The sequence below is a fragment of the Scleropages formosus genome, chromosome 22, assembly GCF_900964775.1.
Source record: "Scleropages formosus chromosome 22, fSclFor1.1, whole genome shotgun sequence".
Taxonomy (NCBI): domain Eukaryota; kingdom Metazoa; phylum Chordata; class Actinopteri; order Osteoglossiformes; family Osteoglossidae; genus Scleropages; species Scleropages formosus.
Genome location: NC_041827.1, coordinates 14,154,575 through 14,176,255, shown reverse-complemented (window position 1 = coordinate 14,176,255; position 21,681 = coordinate 14,154,575). Strand labels below are relative to the sequence as shown.

Sequence of the window (21,681 nt, the reverse complement as noted above, 5' to 3'; positions counted from 1 at the left end):
TCCATGGTGGCTTTCAGTTTCAGGTTTTTATACTCAAATTACAAAAATTTACACAATTTATACAGCTGGGAAACTTTTACTGTACCAGTTCAGGGTAAGTACCTTGACCAAGGGTACTACAGCAGGAGGTGGGATTTAAATGTAGTACTCACAAAAAAAAAAAAAAAAAAAAAAAAAGATGACTGCTATAACCAAAATCCCTTCCACTGCCCAATTATTTACATTAACAAAACAAATATGCATTATACCACTTAAAACTTCTATTGTTCATCCATTACTCTGATTACTACTTTATAATAAACATCATTTTGAATGGTGAGCTATGAATTTTGTTCATGACACAGAAGGGGGTCAGAAAATTAAAACTTTTTAAATATCTATTTTGAACTGCCAGTCTGCACCACGTGTCCCACAAAATGTCTGAGGGGATCATCCTAGTAAGCTCAAAAAGTTGAATTTACAGTATTGAAATGTAAAAGTATAGGACAGACTGGTGGCCAACAACAGTAGTGTGCCTAGTCCAATTCAAAGTGCTCCTTTTTATTTATAAACAGGGTCAGCCTACATGGCAGCAGGGGGCAACTTGTGCTGGTGCCTCAGAAAGCACCTATTTTTGCAGAGGGACATTTATCCGCAGCCCTTACTCCAGCAGGTATGAGGATAATGTCAATGAATCACGCAAGCTCCGGAGTGGGCTGGAAACAGGGCCGTCGCCACGGAAACAGGCTCCGTACCAAGCTGCAGGAAACAGCAACGTAAACACTGCTTCCAATGTAACCCCTTCATTGCCACCAGACGGCACTCAGTCAGTGGGCTCTGTCATTTCCGCCATTTCACACTGGACAAAGTAGGGGACGACAGGAATCTAAGGACACCACCCACCCTGGTACCATTTCCCCCCCGTAAAATCTGGTAGTGAGATCAGATCGCACATGGTGAGAAGCCACAATTCAAAGGGAGAAAGAAAAATACTGACTTTGTAAACTGGAAAAGAAACAATAGAAAGAGTGGAGCTAAAACAGACTTCCCTGCATCACTGAGTGCCCCAGTGTCACATTCAAACACTCGGACCACCAACGGAAAGGGTTCTTCATTTACTGCAACAACAAACCCTAGCTCCAACACCCAACAACCTGCTGTGTGGATGAAAAACATTTTCCTATAGTCACACCTAAGTCTACAGGGGGAAAACACTTCTACCCACCAACCCAGTTACTGCAAAAGACATGAACACAGAAAAAAAATAGGGGGAAGAAGGAAAAAGATGCTGTGACAACAGTTCATCTGAGTCCATCTGAGTGAAAAGAGAACGGCCCAAAAAGGAAACCGAAAGAAGAAACCTAAGCCTTCCCCATGCTGCCACCAGCATCATTGACACTTGTTAGTTTGAACGGTTCAGATACAGTATTAAAGCAGTGTCTGCACCATTAACAGAAAAACGGTTAACAACCCTCACCTCTCCCTACCATTGTCACTATGGGCAAGCCAAGGGTCAGTGGCAGTTGTCCTCACAGCTCTCAAAACTTATACTCTCATGTCTGACTACAAACAGAGGTGAATGAGCAAATGACTGCATAAAAAAGGCGCTGTGTAAATATATGCATGTAGAAGAAGGGGGGGGGGAGAAAAAACCACATACACGTGCACCCACAAAAGCCCGCAGCCCCAGTGATGCTCTGCAGCATTTGCATGCCTGCCAGCCTTTTGCAAAAGCACACAGAAGCCATAATCCAACTGCCTGTGAATCAATACCAGCTCCCGCCTCCTGCCTCCCGTAGCCGGCAGCTGCAGTTGCATCGATGCCAGCGCCACCGTTCCAATACAGAGGCGCAGGCACGCACCTCACAAAGACAAAGGGATGCAGCAACGAATTAACTCGTATGCGGTCGAGTCATTTGTTTATTCAAAAGCAAGGCATTGCTGGAATGAAATATAGTGGGGGGTAAATAACTAAAACTAGAAAGCTGGTACAAGGGTAGCAGCCTCCATGTATATATTCATTTCTTTCATGTGTAATTTAGGACTCAGAAAAGGCCAGTGTCTGTAGAGGACAATGCAGTGATCAAAACCATCAGAATGGTTCATGGTTTCCTGAGACCATTAAATCACCAAACCCAAGAAATTAACTACCACTGGATCATAACATGACCATTTGATTTTAACACAAACCACCGTGGCTGTTGTCTCTGCTCAGGGTACAATTTAAAATGGTTGAGTCTTGAAACAAAAGGCTGATGAAGGTTTGTAGTCTATCACAGCATGGAGCATTGATTACCCAATGGAATCTTAAGAGGAAGGGAGGGGGGGAAAAAAAAAAAAAAAGTTTGGGAAAAGGCCAATATCAAATTAGTTGAGACAAATTAACCACACAATACGTAACACGGGACTGAGTCGGTTTGTCAGTTTAAACGTATACAGTGAAAAATGACAAAAGTGCCTTCAAGAAAAATATCTGAACAATATTTTGGTCAACTTCAGTTCACATGTACAAATGATGGGATACTGTTGGTTTGATTTGCTTTCAACACCAAAGACAAAAATGTTTACTGATGTGAGAGTAGTCTATGTACACAAGAACTACATTTTTATCACAAAGTCCATGTTTCAAATGAACTAATCATAACTTCAGATAGTGCTTACTCCCAACCTATACATACATACATACACACATATATACACACACACACACACACACACACACACACAAAATATATACACATATATATATTTGGATGGTAACCTTTACATCTGTCTGCATTTAAGCCTCCAAATACTTTTCAAAACTCCAAGGTCAAACACTTTATGCCCTTGCTTCACAACACTGTTACTCCAAATCACAATGTCACCCCTTTACAAAGCTGGATATTAAATGTTTGTCTTTATGAACAGAAGCTCCCAAAATCCACCCAACACGTACTTCTCGAGCCACATTAAATACCTTCATTTTTACAGCATGCCATGCACTAGAAGTTTCTCCATCATTTAGTTGGCTCTCAAACATAATCATGAGCTTATCTCTAGATCTAGATATGTGCACTTAAAAAAATAAATAAATAAATAAATGTTCACTTCAAGCAGAGAAGAAAAGTCCTAATTTAACATCCCCCAAAAGTAGAATCTTTATTGCTGGAATTAAAAATACTTAAGCAGAAAGTAGAATGTGTACAGGCTTTCAAATAAAGACCATATTTTTATTAGTCACTTTAAGGAAGCCAACTGTCAGCTTCAAAGGATTCCAATGATTAGGGAGGAATCAGGATTTAACAAATAAAATAAAAACTTCAGCAGTGGCCATCTGCAAACTAGCATCTGCAGAGCAAATGGACCAATCAGAGCTGAAGACAGTAAGCCCTGCCCCTGCTTCTGTTACACCCTCCATCTAAAGGGTAATCCTCACAGAAAGCAGCCCGTGTTCAGCGCTGCCTCTCTGCGCAGCGTTCACTGTGCAGGCAGCATGAGAGGAGGAAGAGCGAGGCTCGAACGGCATCCCGTGACCCCTCACCACAGGCCCCTGCTTCCCCATCTAGGCTCTCATCTGGCTGTCATCTCAAAACTAGAGGCTCCACTCATTCAGCGCTACCCAGTTCAAATACCTAGCATGCTGCCTTTTTCAAACATTCAATGTGACACGCAAAAGTTGGGAAATGAGTGTAAGCCATTAACATTAAAGGCAATGTTACGAAAAATTACTTTGCTATACTCTTACATGACCCAAAAGAAGCGCATTCAGATTGCAGCAATACTTGAACAAAGACAGTGTGCAACACAAATATATCTGACACAGTGAATTTCATTAACATACTTGCTGATAAATATGTCTCATTCAAAGCAGAAAAAGTACACAATACTTACCTGTTTGTCTTTCTTTTGTATTTTCATTGTTTTCTAGTGCTCGTTGCATCTAGAAAAGAAGAACAAATTGGGTTACACAAAAGTGCCCATAGCAACAAACAGAACAGTATGAGGGAGCAAGCCTACTTTCAGAAAAGTAGTCTATTTGTTAATTTTTAGAAACAAAAACTGATCTTCAGTTCTTGCAAAAAACTGTACTGAACCATTATGGCTGAGAGGGTCAAACAGAGTTCATACAGAAAACACCAAACTATCGTTGTCATCACAGCCAAAATGTCCGAGAATTGCTTTGTGACCATTCCCATGTGGGCTGCACCACATACTGTTTAAGTAACACCAGTATAAATGTCACATTTAAAAGGTCAACCTTATTATAGGAAATATCTACTGGAAAGAAACCTTGAAGACAAAACAATAAAGTTGAAAAAAACTGCCCCCCCCCCCCCCTTTCGCATGTGGTTGCATTTCATCAGTGACTTTACACAAATTCTGAATTTATGGAAAAAAACACTTCAGAAAACACAACTACAACAGCATCTCAGAAAATGTGTATTTTCCCACCTGGGTTAGAGAGCACTGATCATTCAGTAAAAACATCACTTATTTGCATATATGGAAATATAGGTGTAACATCTCATTATGCCAAGACAAGCAAACCAAAAAAGAATGTTAAAGGGCCCACAGCCAAGGTCAGAAACCAAGTATTAACTCAAGCTACATTGCCATCTACAGAGACTTCAGTGACCTACCAGGGCACAAATGCAGAGTGTGAGTTTAGATCCCCTGAACCTCCTGCTGTTTACCATTTCAGTTTACATGGGTCTCAGTCAACCAATTACTCTGTCAAACTGCCTAGGAACATTAACCAAATTTAAAACATTTAAATAGAGCAAGTCACCCACCAATTTACCAAAAGCACTTAATGAATGAAATAAAGGGATACAGGAGGAAACTAAAAATCTGAACTTCTTACTTTCATCATTCAAGTTTTTCTAACGGTTTTGCATAGGCAAAATACTGTAAAAGCTGGAAGTAGATACTGAGCATCACTCTCAAAGTACTATTGCAGATTTCATTATGCAACACTGTATATATCTTACTGTCACATGAGAAATTTGCAGAAAGATGGGCTGAACTTGGAAAATACTAAAGTTGTAACCTTATTATATTACAAATATAGGTGCAGAGATGAGACTAGTAAGCGACAGAACAGGTGAATGCTGCTGCTCACACACCTATAGCGCTATATAATTTTGCACAATAGACTTAACATTCACAATACGCTGGTCTCAATACGACTAACCACGTTACCACACAACACGACCATTTGCCCTTTAAAGCAATCCAGGTAATCTCATGGTATCATCAAAAGCTGAGGTAGCAGTCAAATGTTTGAGTACACCTGCATGAAATCAGACTTGCTTGGGCCAAAAAAAAATAAATAAATAAATAAATAAGTAAATAAAAAAACTGAACATTTGAGAAATGAAAATTGGCCTTATGAACACATGAAAAAAATATTTGAGTGTGAGCACATGAGCTATCTTTGTGTGGTTCTTCTTGCCCAGCACGGAGGCAACAATGTGATGGTCTGTAGGATTTATGGGTCACAGGGTCCATGGCAATCTCATTCAACATGGCTATTGTAGTACACTAGCTAGCTAGCTGGATAGTACTTTTTCCCAGCACAAAAATGACCCAAAACACACCTTAATATTGAGGAAGAATTATCTAGTGAAGGAAGAATAATCAAGCCTTGTATAATACTAACAGAAATACATTCCAGTAAGTATACTCAAAAATTGGACTTCTATTGCATGTCTTATTTTAAAAAGACTCATATAAAAACAAAAACCACTAGTCACAAATATTTGGCTGTGCAAGACTCACTTTCTATTGAGTACTTAACAAAACTGTTGTACTCCCATTTTGAACATACAAGTTATATTTATACTTCAGTGCAAAAGCTTTTGATATTTTTACGTAGGTCTGTCGGTTCTTTTGTACATCTACTCAACGGTGAAAACTTACACTTTCCCAAGATCAGATAAACTTCAATATTTCCAAAACACATGGCAGTACCTTTTGAAAACAAGACCTGTTTAAATCACAGAAACATGTCATTCCCCCTGCTATATGCTGCAAGTCCTTTAAAACACATTTACGCTAGATTTTTACATCATGCACATGGTGTGATTGATTATTCATTTAGCCCTCTTGTGCTCGGAATTTTTACGTGTCACATCTTTTTTTAAAGCTTTAAAGCAAATGAAGTAATTTCATGAGACGTTTCATTTTCCTCTCTAGACTGAAGATAAGATTGCCAAGACATCAGACTATTTCACCCCTTGCTATGGCAATTCATCAGGACAATCTAAGGAAATTCTAAACTGCTTAGCAATGTGTAAATGTGGTAAATAACAGCCAAATGAATTCCCTCAGGCAAGGATGCTAGGCTGATCATTTTGAGTTAAGGGTAAAACTCACATATTGAAGAGCTTTGGCTTCAAAATCTGCAGTTTTATTTATTACAATTTATTTCACTGTTATTCCTCATGGACAATTATTTCAAATTTAGTGTCAATTACCAAGGCTGAAAACCTGTTGGTGATTTTTTTTTAAAAAAAGGTGCTGCTTTAACTAGCTATGCCAAAAGGAAAATGTATTCACAGAAATTAATAATGTTAGCTTGGGTTTGTTCAACAGCATGTTTCAAGAGACTACATACTTGGGATGAAATGAACAACCATGGTACACACACTTCAGTGTAACATTTAACAGTAATTAAACATCTCAGCACTGAAGCTCAACGTCCTCCAAGAAGTGCACGAGGAATGGGAAAAATGTCTTAAAATACTGGTTACAGAAGTTACCGCATGACCATATGTCAATCTGCAGAAACCCGCTTTTGTAAAATCAATTAACTTGAATTAGACTTTTCATCACGCTCCATCATGGGAACATTTTGTTTGTGTGTGTGCTGGAAAACAATTAAGTGCCTCTCCACAGCCCCTGAATTACATAAGTAAAATCTGAATTCAACAGGTAGATCCAGGATTGCACTATACATGTCACCACAGGTAATCCATACTATAGCTTTCTTTGTCTGACAGCCCAGAATAAAAGCTCCTCCCTGCTCTCTCTTCAACTGTCATAGGACTCAGCACTCATGGGCTTCAGGAAGAAAGTAAAGGTGTGCAAAGACCACGACCATTTAGCTACCCATAAAATACTAAAAAACCTGTAATGTGCTATAATGGCTGCTTTTTATTACTTTTAACATTAGTAAATGTGTTAAGGCAGCCTGTAACTTTGGATTTGAACCCACATCAGTCTTTGTGGAGTTTCCAAGTTCTCCCCGGGTCTGCGTGGATTTCCTCCAGGTCATCCGGTTTCTTTCTACTTTCCAGAAATGCAGGTCTCAGGTGAACTGGTGACTCCAAACTGTCCATCGTGCATGTGTGTGTCTGACTGCCCCGGGAATTAATGTGTCCCATGCAGGGTGTTCTCAGCCCCATGCCATACGCTTCCAGGACAGGCTCTGAACCACCATGACCCTGTACTGGACAAAAAGTTATAGATAACCGATGAATTGAGTAAATGCAGTAGTTTTCAGTTTTAGTATGGAATTATACATAGATCAAATTATGGATCACTGAAAAAAATATTCCAGAACATGAAATGCACATTGACAGAAACATTAACTTTGCAGGTTTAACAAGACACAGTATCTCCTTATTTAAAGATACATAATACAGCTGCCTGGAACAAGTAAGTAATCATGCATGGATCCATTAATAAAGAATGGTTCATTGATAAAAACACATGAGGCACAGCCAATTACAAATCAAAATGAGACTAAGTCACTGATGAATGGAGCAGGGTAGTTTACGGATATCAAGCTCAAAACAAAATCAAAGTGTGCAGTGCTTGTGACAGATAGCACTAAATGCTCATCACTGATGAAGATGCTTTCCAGTTGCAATTAAACTGCCTGCAGACTACATCTTATCACACTACACTGATAAGTAAGAATTCAGACTGAAAACGATTAAAGTAATTGCAAGCTAAATTTAAAAAGTTCTCTTCTCTAGAGACTTGATTTACTAGGCTGCAATGGTGAAGATCTCGAAAGAACAGGTTTCTAAGTTCAGCTCTGTAAACATATGACACGACGCTGTGCTAATGAACCAACTGACACAAAGAGGTGGGTGACTCACGCTCGTCCACGACGGCGAATTAATTTTCCCCGCGATCTTCCGCATGCCCACCTCTCTCATATCTGCTAGTTTCTGAAGACACTTCTCATTTGGCTGTTCCAGTTCATTTCAGATTCTGAGTGAATGGGGGAAAATGAATGCCTAAGTTTATAGGTGATGCTAAAGCTGTGGAAGTACTGTCTTTTTTAACCATTATTTGCCTTTGTCCAAGGCAGCTTAGGGTGTAAGGCAGAACTGGTATACTAAGCTACATACAATTGTTTATCCATTTACAGCTGGGTAATTCATCCAGGATTAATTTGTGGTAAGTACCCTGCTCAAGAGTAAAGCAACAGCAGCTGGGACTCAAACACAAGCCTTTAGACTGGAAGGTGACAGCTCTAACTAATAGACTCCCAGGGCAAACCATAGACTGAAATTTGACAAAACTACTGAATAGGAACTAAAACAGAACCGTAGATACACATCCAAATAGTGTGAACTGTGCAAACTCCTTTGCAAGATTTGCAATGTTACAATTTTATGATCATTAGCAGCTGCACAAACGTACTGCATACAGGTGAATATTTTACTGCCTCGGAATAAAGGTTACGTACCTAACTCAAGGGCACAGCAGCAGGACCCCTTCAAGGACATGTTCCCATGGCTCCAAAACTGTCATTAACTAGCACTCCTCAAGCTCACATCAGTAGATATTAAGGAGCAGACCAGCATTTCACTACCAGTAAGCATGTTGGCACAGTTGTTAGAACTAGAAACTGTTTAGTAAACAAGTTCATCAGATAAGTCACAATAAAAGCCTAGCACCCCTCAGATCACAGAGGGAATTAAAAGAGACACACAAACATTTAGTGTATACCTGAAGTCTGCAAATACACAGCACTCATCATAGCCTTCCTTTGCTTTTTTTTTTTTTTTTTTAAAAGTTTGCACCTAGCTTTCTTTTAACAGAACTTAACCTTCAGAAAATAAACACTAAAGTTTGTGCTTAATTTAGTTAAAAAAAAAAAAATGAATGATGTTCCAACAGTAATTAATACGCCCAGTACAGATTTTAATACAACAAAAAACAAAACCAATCTTAATTAAAAGGATCTACTGTATAATGAGAGAATTTCTAGCAGAAAGCGCAACATTTTCAGTCCCCAATGCATTATGCTATGGGGCAGCAACATTTTTACTATGATGCCCTGAAGCAAGCAGGAATGATTAATGTATAACCCAAAGAGAGCACCAACAAGCGTTACTGATTAGCAGTTTGCCAGTATTAAGTTGGATATAAGTTCTGATTTAAACACTTTTATACAGTGTTTATTCATTCCACTCTACAGTTACAATGAAGTGTTCTGTGAAGCAAGCTTAAACATCTTACAATACTGAAAATATTGTTGCGGGGGGGGGGGGGGGGGGGGGGGTTAAAAAATTTAACTGTCAGCAACATTAAGCAAAAAAATTTTAGAGAAAAACTCTTATGCACATCATATTAAAACACTACTAGATCTACATCATAAACTGTAGCTCTTCACTCATACATTTTACTGTTGAGTGCTAGTAAATACCACCTCATATTTGACTTGTTTTGTCTACTCTCCAAAATACTGTTCTCAGCTCTCAAACTCTATTGACTTTTAATAAAAATGTACTACAGAACTATGTGCAACACTTCTATCGAGAGAGCACTGACTACAGTGTGAGAGACCAGAGCTCAAAAGCAGATTTGTTTAGTTCTGAACATGTATTACATGACAGGTAAACAGCATTTTCAGCCATTTTTAATGTTCTACACAAAGCAATTGGAGCATATAGATATATATAGATATTATATAAATAATCCAAAATTCACAGACAACTTGCTGACATTCCAAGAGTTTCAGCAGTATTACTGTGTGAAATTATGCAAATTGTACATGTGTAAAACGGTTTCTATAACTTACTTAATGGAATGTTCATTAACACATCTTCTCCTTAATTTCAAATAGTCATATGGCCATGCCAAAATAGAGTTTTTGTAAGATTCTACAGCATGCGTAAAATAAGATTTTAACAAATACAAAATGAAGGAAAACCATCAAAACTCAAATCATAGTATCCATTTGCTGAGAATATCCTTAACTAAATAACTGTTTCCTTGATAAACTTAATTACCCAATAAGAAAAGCATTTAAAAAATGCAATTCAGTACAAAGCCAAATAAATGACTCAATTTTTTAGATAAAATAAACTGAAACAAAAGCAGAGGACAGTTGCAGTGTCTTCTACAAGAGATGCCTCCAGATGAGGCCTGCTAAAGAGAGGTCAGACTCATATCTGCATGGTATCTACAGACAATTATACAAATGGTTTATACAGCTGTGATTCAGAAATAGCATTAAGACAGGAGACAGGTAGGTTCACCATTTTCCCTGAATCACCTAATGGTAACAGTCCACCTCATGGAGCCATAAGACACACATCCCAGTAGAGGAGTGCTGCTGACAAGCAGAAAATTACCAAGATTCTCACCAGACATCAGCTTGGATTTTGGACCACACAAATGGTCCAAGACATCACACCTTACAGCAGATTTGCATGAACTCTGGGATCAGTGAACACCGACACCTTGCGCTGCCTACCCGCATACTAGTTTTTTTTCTAAAAACAAAAGAAAACAGATAAACCCATCTAACACTACTCTATCAGGGGATCTCAGTTTTCCACTATCTTCTCTGATGTTTTTATCTTTTATTCATCAGAAATAATCTTGGATGCACACAGAGAAATCAATTATTGGGAATACAAGTCTGCTACATGCTATATATATTTTCATAATGCTCAAGTACATTTTTGATATGTTTTTTCCCCATTTGTTATAGTAGACTTGCCAGTAGAACTACTGGAATGTTTACAGCAACACATCACATACGACAAACCACAACAACAGACTAAAGTCAGACCCAAGACGCTGGACTGCAATGCTAGTCAATTAAGCTTTCAAACCACTAAAAATCCATCTGGGAATTAATCAGGAAACAGTTCTCTAGATGTTAATAACATGGGACTCGATCAGAAAGGTGGGAAAAAGCAGGTGGAAGGGAGATTCAGGAACTGGCGCTGTGAAAAAACTGCATGAGGCTCTTAGGGCGAACACTGCCATGGTAACCTTGAGAGACAAAACTCAGCCTTAATTATCAAAAAACTTGAAATAAATATTCAACTACATCCAAAAAAAAAAGCACCAAACAGCATATTTCTATCCCAGAAACAATTTCTTCTGGCAAAACAAGGCACTTCAGAAAAACCTGTTTTAAGCTCAGAATTACCATATTTAAATACTGCAAACAGTAAAACAACAACCCTTCTTGCAGTGCTAACATGATCAACTCAGCAACTTGTTCAGCTCGATTTTACTGAGCAGTTATTTCCTTAAGAATAATTGTATTTAAAATACGGAGTGTTCATTATGAATTTGTTATTTTGGTGATTGCATAAAGAATTTTCAGTATGTTCATATAGAGAAATGTCATTTGTGCAACATAACTACTGAGCATTTTTCACACAGGTTAGTCATTTCCAAAGTTCTTCTGAAGGAGAACAGGACATAATGAAAAGTATGATTTTAAGACATTATGCTTACCCAATGACAATTTTTACTTTTTTTTTTTAAACATTGTAATTAAAATAACTTTCTTTCCTCCACCAATATGCAGCGTCATAATTTACAAGGAGGTGTAAAATTGTTCCAAGTAGTTTATTGAACAACCATCAAGTAAAAATAATTATTTAATATTACATTACCAAATGGTGTGTAACTGAAATTACTCGTATCTATTTAAACCAAAAAAGATGGGAAATTATACAAGTGTGTATTTTACATATAAAAGCATCTGAACAAAAATGTATAAAAGCAGAAACTACAAAAAGGTCAACTGAAAACAAAAATTATTTAAATTTTCAAGAAATACATGTGGCCATATGGCAAGAGCTATATTTTCCCAGATGAATTTAAGTTTGCAAAAATTGCTGGGGGCGGAGGTAAATCTCATATATACAAGACAGTTTTTTTTTTTTTTTTTCCCTTATTATTAGGAAAACAATGAGTTCTCTTACACTTCTTCGGAAAAAAAAAAAAAAAAAAAAAAGCACAAGTAGTAATGTAAGTTATGTGAAAAGCTGCAGACAACTGCCTTCGTAAAAGTGGACAGTGATGCTGACTCCCATGGAGGGAAGCAGAAGAGTGCTGTTGAGAACGGGCTGAGGTGAGGAAGGGGAGCTTCTCTTAAACATAGTTCACCACGGCACACAGATAAACAGAGGCATCAGCTTGGGTGTGCAATAAAACAAAGAACCACAAACCAGAAACCTGGTTCTGAAAGGAAAGCTCTTCTCAGCTTGTTAACCCTTACAGCAGGAAAACACCAGAGTCACCATAAGAACAGCATGTTCTTATCTGAATAATAAAAACAGAGAGGAGTTCCTGAAACATCTGAGCCTCAAGTCAACTTCGGTTCAATACCAGTCGTCTTCATTAAGTGCCCATGATGGTTACAAATCAACTGTCTGTCAAGATTCTTGTCGAGAAAAGCTGCCCGTCTTTTCATTGATCACCGAGTCTCATTCAGCCGTATGTTCCCGAGATAAATCAAGGAAGGGGAAAAAAAAAATTGAAAAAGACTTCAGAAAACTCATTTTACGACCACGATAACATCATCTCACGCTTGTAAAACTGGACAATTACTGCAATAATCCAGATTGTCTAGCCCATGAGCACTGCACTGGGACTTGAACTTGCAACCTTCAAAAGTTCATGTTCTTCACCATGGATGTTTCAGCGCAGTCAGGAGTGTTTATGAAACACGAGGCATGCATTGCACTAACAGTTATACTATATTAATCAAAGTCACTTTCTCACGTAATAAACGGAAACCTTCGGAAAACACGTAACCGAAACCTTCCGCTTAAGGGCGTAGGGTCAAGCAGCGATTCCGAAGACCCTTTATTAATAATGGATAACTTATGTTTCAAGTGACAGATTATTAACCCTCTTGGTGCATTCTTTTGATTATATCACTAGTTATGAAGTAGCAGTTATGGATACAGTAACAGGAGCCCACCCTCATGTTACACATCAGCATCTTTAACTTGACAGTTTAACCTCCAGACCAGTTTGTAGGAACCGTCAGGGATCAACACACGAGGTGACCTTCGCCACGCCAAGAGACCATCCGCCAACGCAAATTCAACGTGGACCGACGGGCCAGAGCCGCAGCACGACCCATCATTACCGTGCTCGTACTACACAGCTTTTGCTGCATTTACTGCAGTAAATCAGTTTTACGGCACAGCCGGACCAGCGACGGTGAAGGTGGTCTTCATCTCCAGGACCCCAAAAAGGAGAACTTTGACAACTTTTATATGCGAAGGATGACAGCGAATGAGGATAAATGAATCATAACAATGAATAAGCAGCACTAAACATTTACAACATTGTGAGTTACTAAGAAGTATTTAATATTCAAACTAAGATTCCTTGAAGAGATGTACTTAATATTTCAAAAAAAAATATTTATTAATTTTTTTTTTTAAATCACTGCTGAATACAAAACAGGTTAGTTGAACGCTTCGGACCAATTTATTTACATTTTAAGGCTGAGATTTGCCTCAGGTGTGAGGCGAGGGGCCCAGGCAGGGCGCGCGGACAGGTGGTGTGAGCGGCCAGGTGAGGGACACACGGGCCACCTGTCTGGCTCTTTGTTAGACAGGACAGGAGCCCGCGTCCATGAGCTGCCCTCAGGGGAAAAACAGAGGGGGAGAAAAACACCGCGACAACCACCCCAGACGCCGCACAAAGACACACATTTACCTCGCGGCCTCTTTCTTTGCCTTTTATAGTAAGAATCTTCGGAAACGGGCTGGATAGGAGCGGTTCTCCATCAGGCACACACAGAGCTCCATCTTCCAGCGGAAAAACCGCGTCCGTAGCGCGGCTCTGTCCCACTTCCACAGGCCCGCCAGGCCCCGCGTGTCCCTAATGTCACACACGTTCGGTGGCCGCACGTGCCAGAAAAAGAGCCCGTGCCTGGAGCTCGACACGGGGGGAGTCCCGCCGCCACCCCGCGCCGTCCCGCCTCACCTACCTGCGAGCCGCGCTGGCCGCGCCGTGCATCGCTCGGCCTCGCGCCGCCGCTGTTCCCAAGGACACCAAACACGCCATGACAGTTAAGAAGAAATGCATAAAAAATTAGAGGGGAGGAGGGGTTGGGGTGGAGAGGCGGAATGGAGAGGAGGGAAAAAAAAAAAAAAAAAAAAAAACTCCGCGCAAAATTCCTAATCCTTCTGAAAAGCACACAAGAGCCGCGGAGTTCATTCATGGGGGGGATGCGCGGAGTTCAGGACGAGCCCACCCGCAACCCTGCCGTGTGAGGCGCATCGATAGAAGGCGTAATAAAACAACAAGTTAAAAAAACATCCACTTACCTAAAATGGCTACTGCAGCAGCCAAAATACAAACAGCTATTATTTGGTGAAGTTTAGCGCTGGGAGCCTGCATCAACAGCCTAACCGTTAATTGGACCCGCGATTTTTCCATTTCTCATTGGCTGTCAACGAACGGACTTTCCCGACGGTTATTGCTATTGGCCACCGAGGTGTCGATCAAGGAGTGCCGCTTCAAGTTTGTCTGAGAGCGTCCGAGCGAGGCACCATTGTGCACTCTGGGTTACAAGAACTGATGTCTGCTGTTTTGTGATTGGTTCCTTTTCGGCAACAGTCGGATGATAAAAGTCAGGGAAAATCCCTCTTTTCCCCTTTGAAACGTGCGTTTTCCGTTCCGATGACGCCGTTTACGAACGGCAGTCCACCGCGGCCCCGAGGTCCGTACCAGGTCTCCGGTGGTTTTATGTTTCTCCTCCGCTGCCTCCACCAATCACGGTGCTCTTTACTCCATCATCGCGGCGTTTAGGAGACGAGTCCCACATTCCACGTCTTTGCTCGTGTTCCGTTTCCCGGATGTTAAATTCCGTGTATAAAACATGACATCTGAGGCGAACTGGGGCGCTTCGCATCCTTTCACCCATAATGTCGGTTTTCTGTGCGCTGTGTCGCTTGTGTCCGCCGGTGTCCCCTTTTTAATATCATATAGGACATTAAATACGACTGTCTGGAGTAAATAACTCTGTGTGACATGGCCAGGCATATAACTAGGTGTTTAAATTAAAATGGCGCCTGTTAATTAAAAAAAGAGTACATGTAGAGTACATGTATTAAACAGTTAATTGTACACCTAAGTCTTTAGAAACTACGTGTCTGAAACGGCAAGCAAACACTAAAAAGGCCTTTTAGTGATATGTCTATTGAATTGTACTGGACACCTTACATTCAAATGCATGAAAAATTTAGATAAATTTTGCAAAGATTTTTATTATGACATAGAGTAAATGTTAACATTTTCCAATGGGTGCACTGAACAGCCGTTGATATAAATCACTACTTATAGGGAACATGAATCAACTAAAGATATAATAATTCAAAATTTTGCAGGAACAGTTACTGCAACTTGCAAAAAAGATTTTTTTTTTTCTTTTTGTGGATTAAGTCTATGCTAAATCTGGTTTCTGCCCTGGCGCTTGTTACCTGCCCAGGTGTGTCTGAAAATCCGAGGGTTGAGAAACTAACCTAAAAGCAACATACCTTTTTCTACACATTCCCATATATTCATTCGCTCATTCGTTGTCAACAACCCCTTATCCAAACCCTTTGTCTGCCCTTAATTAGTCATCTGACTTGTTCATTTTCTCTAATATTCCTTTTACCTCAACCTCCCCAAAAGAACAGAAGAAATAGTTGGAATACCTTAAATGCATGACAGTGAAACTGTGAAATTCCACTGCAGATCACAACTTGAAAGCAAAACACAAATATTAACATATCTGTACTACTTGCTTGATGATGAAAGGAACTTGGAGTGATAACTTGCATACGTGTTCTGCTCCGGGAATTTAAAATATTTGTAGTAATGTTGGAAGTATATTTTGAAAGTAAACTTCAGTTAAATCCTCATAAGAGTGAAAAGAGCTATCAAATAATAAGTGTGTGTATTTTTAAACTGCGTATCCCTCGTCAAGACAAAGTAATATAATTTCTGGTTTAACCTAAAAAAGGTGGAATAGTTATGTGGCAGAAAATCTCTAAAATTGTCAGAACATTTTAAAGAGAATGTGTTTTGTCCAACGGGAAAAAACACCACAACGCTCACATTTACCAACAAAGTAAGTTCTTTAAAAAAAGAGTGTCCATCCCAGGAAAAATACAGTACAACCTGGTCACAGTCCCAGTCTGTCACAATCACTCAGACACACACTGAAGGACATATTACTAATTTCTCTGCACATCATGTTTTTGTAAGACAAGTGTAACTTGGAGGAAAAACGTACATGAACACAAAGAGCACATGCAGACTTCATTGAGATAAACCTGGGTCTGGTCCTGAAGCCCAATAGTTTTGAATCAAGAGCATTACACTGCTCTGCCATTCCACTTGTTGGCATACCTGACACAGCATCAATCATACATCAAAGGACCTGTGGAAAATTAAACATAAGTTTATGGTAAATTACGAATGCTTATTAAACATGTTAAAAATGATAAAATCCACCAGCATTTTTTCTGTTACTGTTAATAGTGGCAATCATTCCTCCTAGAGCAGAAAATCTCTTTATCTTGGGTTATAAATGTTGTGTATATAGATTAACAAAATTACATTTCTGACCTGCAATTCAAGTAAATTGGTGATGCTAAATTGCCTTTAGTCTTTTAAATGGGTGAGTGTGTGCATGTGTAGGTACCTTGCAATGGATTGCCATCCCATCCGGTGTGTATCTCCATCAGCCTTCTGCCCAATGCTTCCAGGATAAGTTCCAGTTCACCACAACCCTGCTCAGGACAAGCAGTTATTGAAATTGGAAAGATTGATGTATGTATGGAGGCAGCTGGTGGTGTTGTGGTCGGAGCGGCTGCCTTTGGCTCCGAAGGTTGCTGGCTCGATCCCTGCTTCCAGCTCTAGTGCCCTTGAGCAAGGTGCTTGCCCTTCAATTGCTCCAGTACCTTTGCCCAGCTGTGTACCTGGGTAACTAGTGGTGGCCCTGCAATGGACTGGCATTCCATCCAGGGTGTGCCCAATCAGCCTTGCACCCAATGTCTCTGGGATAGGCCCCGGCTCACCGCAACCCCACTCGGGACAAGCAGTTATTGAAATTGGTTGGATGGGTGAAAAGGTATCTGTATGTGTGTTGTAGAGAAATGTCCTTAGGCTATAGAAACTCCAAAGGGACTTTGAAAAGTGATTAGCAGTTCCATAATTCTTAGAAAGACTAACATTTCATTGCATTTTCCTCCTGTGTTTTCAAGTGTTTCTTCTAGTTCTCCGGTTTCCTTCCACTGTCCAGAGACATGTTTCAGATGAACTGATAGTTTCATATTACCAGTAGTATATGTACGTGTGTGAGTAAATATGTAATTGTCCTGTGATAACCTGGCGTCCCACCCATGAAGCATCCTGCATCTTACTCTGTGGTTCCAGCATAGGGTCTGGAGCACTCCATTGGACAAGTTGGATCACCCTATTGGATAAGCAGTTTTTGATAGTCATGGAAATGTGTGGAAATGGGTGTGTGGTACATAGGACACATTGTCATGTCACAGGGTGGTATAAATGATCAAAAGGATATCAAGTTAATATGTAAGTGTGATACAAGAATGTGAATCACTAAATAAACTTTGCATTAAGCATTCTATATTTAAATTCTATGAGACTAACTAGACTGCTACTGGATTATTAACAAGCACATTTATTCTTTAATCATATGTGGTATGCTTCTTCATTCTGATCAAAAAAATTACCCAGCTCTATAACAGGTTCAATAATTATAGATATAACATTATAAGTCACTTTGCAGGAAAACTTCACCAAAATGAGTAAATGTATATCTAAATGATCACATTTCACTTTTCCTTAAGTGAATGAGGTAGTCTCAAAAATTTCTTTCCATTTACGGTGCACACGAGGGCTTCTGCTTCTTCATGTGGTTGTGGGAGGAATGCATATGGCAACAGAGGGAGAATGTTGCCTATTACATCAGATTTTCACAGGAAATGACAATAGGTGGGCCTGCTGTGGAGGACTTTGTTAAATCCAACGGTTCTTCCTGCAGTTTCACTAACCAGCGACCAATGTGGGTGCAATGTGTCCTTGTCCACCTGGGAAGGAAGAGCGCAAGAATCAAGGAGGACCACAATGCATTTCTTGTGTCCAGAAATATCCCATTCTACTGTATAATGATACAGTCAGGTCTTGGCATGGATTTTAATGTCACATACAGACAGTTTATAGGCCATGCTCAAACACTTTCTCATTAATGCATTTTCTTATTGAGAGGTGGGATTGATTAATGCAATAATTCATATTCAGTTCTCTCAAGCTGCACTCTAATCATTCTACCGATTTTGTATGAACTGCAAAAGAAATCTTCAGTAATACTGAAGAATAAGGATATTACTGCATAGAGTAGCCTTATTAGTTTTCTGTAAAATACATGTGGTTGAAAAATGTTTTTCATTTCTGCAGTTGCAACTAAGGAGTTTTACTCCATGTTGTGTATCTGCATTTAAAATGCACATTTCGGTTTTTATATTTCTAGGAAATTAAAAAATGTGAGAATAGTGTTAATACATATTAAAGGGTCAGATGAAAGCTTAAGCTGATACTGATGTGTGTTTTCAGTGTGTGAAAGTGTATGACTTCATTACGGCTTAGGTGCGTGTTCTGATTTTCAATGATTCTCATTTTTTGAACATTGTGTGTTGACACCTGGTATCCATGAGACTTTATAAGACTTGTAGGGCTGCGGCCAGTAAGTACTGGAATTGCTTGTTTTGGCTCTGGAAAGACTGGCCCTTAGAATGTAAACCTATAAATAACTGCAAAACTTACGAAAATTCACATTCTCAAAGTCTGTGCTTGGTTTCGAGGGGGATTAAAAAAGAATCTGGTAACATACAGTAGACATATGTTACATATATACGCTATGAAAAGACAAAAGCATACTGGATAATGATCCACCAGCAATGTGAGGATGGCAGATGGTTTGGTAGTTAGAGCCATTGCTTTGCATTCAAACTCAGCTCTTACTGACCCTGGACTGAGCTCGTAAAAATTAGAAATATGGGCAAATCACTGTAAGTAGTTATATATTCAAATCTAACACCGGAAGTCGCTTTGGACATAAGTGTCAGAGTAGAAATAATAAATGAAAAGAGTACCTGCATATTGCACCACCATGCAGTCCTTTCCCAGGAGTCATTTAATAAGTGGCCAACAGGTGGCGAGAGAAGAGCACAGTTAAAGAACAGCCCCGACTGCAACACAGGGTAAAGTTACCATACTTTACAGAGTTTAGATTAAAGTGCCCTCTGGGTTTTTTGATAAAAAGTATTGGCTTGTGTATGGCTCAGAAAAGATCAAGAAACAAACCCTGTTATTTCATAAGCATAGTGTTTTCATGTTATATTCGCATGAACAGCTGCCTGAGTATTGTGTTTGGGGGGGGGGGGGGGGGTGCAATGGGCTCTCCAGTGGGTCTGGGGTTCAAGTCCCGCTTGGGGTGCCTTGCGGTGGACTGGCGTCCCGTCCTGGGTGTGTGTCCCCCCGTCCGGCCTTACACCCTGTGTTGCCGAATAGGCTCCGGTTCCCCGCGACCCCGTATGGGACAAGCGGTTCAGAAAGTGTGTGTGTGTGTGTGTGTGTGTGAAGTGTTGTATTGTGGCAAAAATTCAAAACCTGAGGATGACCTGATTCAACGTACATTTTCAGTCACTGCAGTAGCTATGAAAGCCACAGAAATGAAAGGATTTAAAGCCCAGTGCTCATATATGGTTTTAGGTTGTGTTTTGTCAATATGGTCCGACTCTCACATTGCATTTATTCATTTAGGTTATGCTTTTCTCTAAAGTGAATTACAATGGGGGGGTGCAGTGGCGCAGCAGGTTGGCCGAGTCACACTGTCTGGTGGGTCTGAGGTTCAAGTCCCACTTGGGGTGCCTTGTGATGGACTGGAGTCCCATCCTGGGTGTGTCCCCTCCCCCTCCAGCCCTCCGCCCTGTGTTGTCATGGCAACCCCGCTTGGGACAAGCAGCTTCAGCCAATGTGTGTGTGTTTGTGAATTACAATGTTAAGGTACTTTTTACAGAACTTTTTACCGATTTACACAGCTGGGTGTTTTTTCGAATTGAAACAACTTTAAGTTAAGTACCTTAACCACTACGCTACCAGCTGTCCCACCATTGCTTTCATGAACCAATATATTACTATGGGCAACAATCAAATGTAATAATTTATGTCTAGAATTCTAGTCCAGTTCTTTTCACTGTGATATTTTTGTATTGTTTTGTATTGGTTATTGATTTTTGTGTATGATGTCTGTTGGCCAGTTTAGCAAAAGGGGAAAAGACACAATATTTAATTAACCTATGACTGAGCAGCAACATCAAGACAAACTTTAAAAAGTTCATGTAATATGAAAGCACACTTGCTGCAGTGGTTGTGATTTCACAGCAGAACCTTAACCTGAGTGAAAGTTCATTTTTAACCTGAAAAATGTCAATGTTGCAACAGCAGTGTGTGTTTAGAGCTGAGCGGTTCTCTCCTGCTGTGGTACCCTGGGTTAGGGTATTTACCTTGAGCTGATGAAATAAGAATACCCTGCTGCATAAATGGGTAATTATTATCTTAAAATTATTGTAATTACTTTATCTAACATCACAAGTCACCTTGGATAAAGGAGTCTGATGAATAAAGTTTAATAATGACATTTCCTTCCAGCTGCATCCAATCTCTTTTTCTAGCTGCAGGTTATGTAACTGAACACAGAGCGTCAGTTGTGCAGATTGTATCAGTCCAAGAAGGCGCGAGACTCCCACATTTCTCTAATTGGGTGGCATTACATGAGCGGGAGTTTCATATATTACTTCAATGTTAAAAAGCGGTTCTTTGGGAGAAACCCAAAGACAGAATCTTACATTTACATGTATTTATTGAGCAGATGCTTTTCTGCAAAGCAACTACCAATGAACTCTATGCAGTGTTATGAGCCCACACACCTTATTCACCGTGGTGACTTACACTGATAGATACACTACTTACACTGGGTCACTCATCCATACATCAGTGGAACACACACACACACACACACACACACACACACACACACACACTATGGGTGAACCTGAACAGCATGTCTTTGGAGTGTGGGAGGAAACCCACGCAGACACGGGGCAAACATGCAAACTCCACACAAACTGAGCGGGATCGAACCCAGGCGCAGTGAGACTTAAGCGCTAATCGCTGTAGCGCCGTTAAGCCTTATTTATAAGAAAATGTCGCCCTATAATTATAAGAATCAGAATCAGAACGAGCTTTATTGCCAAGTATGTTCGCACATACAGGGAATTTGTCTTGGTGAGAAAACCATAGGTACAAGTATTATTTCACTTTCACTTTCGCTAACTTCTTGTCCTGGTCAGGGTTACGGCGGTCCGGAGCCCATCCCGAAATTATCCCTCGACGTAAGGGAGAGGGGGT

General features: G+C 40.0%; 1 protein-coding gene across 3 annotated transcripts in view; it reads right to left on the bottom strand.

The window, feature by feature from the left end:
- Positions 1-14,266, bottom strand: part of chd6 (chromodomain helicase DNA binding protein 6) — a 45,040-nt gene extending 30,774 nt beyond the window's left edge. For 2 of the 3 annotated variants that reach the window (XM_029247817.1, XM_029247818.1), the window contains exons 1-2: positions 14,186-14,266; positions 3,853-3,901 (exon numbers count right to left, since the gene is read on the bottom strand). In XM_029247817.1, the coding sequence (XP_029103650.1) occupies positions 3,853-3,879 (27 nt within the window). In that variant the 5' untranslated portion in view covers positions 3,880-3,901; positions 14,186-14,266. Of the gene's footprint in view, positions 1-3,852; positions 3,902-14,185 lie in introns of those variants that run through there. The other variant, XM_029247819.1, reaches the window with a different exon arrangement.
- Between the last annotated feature and the right edge of the window lie 7,415 nt (positions 14,267-21,681).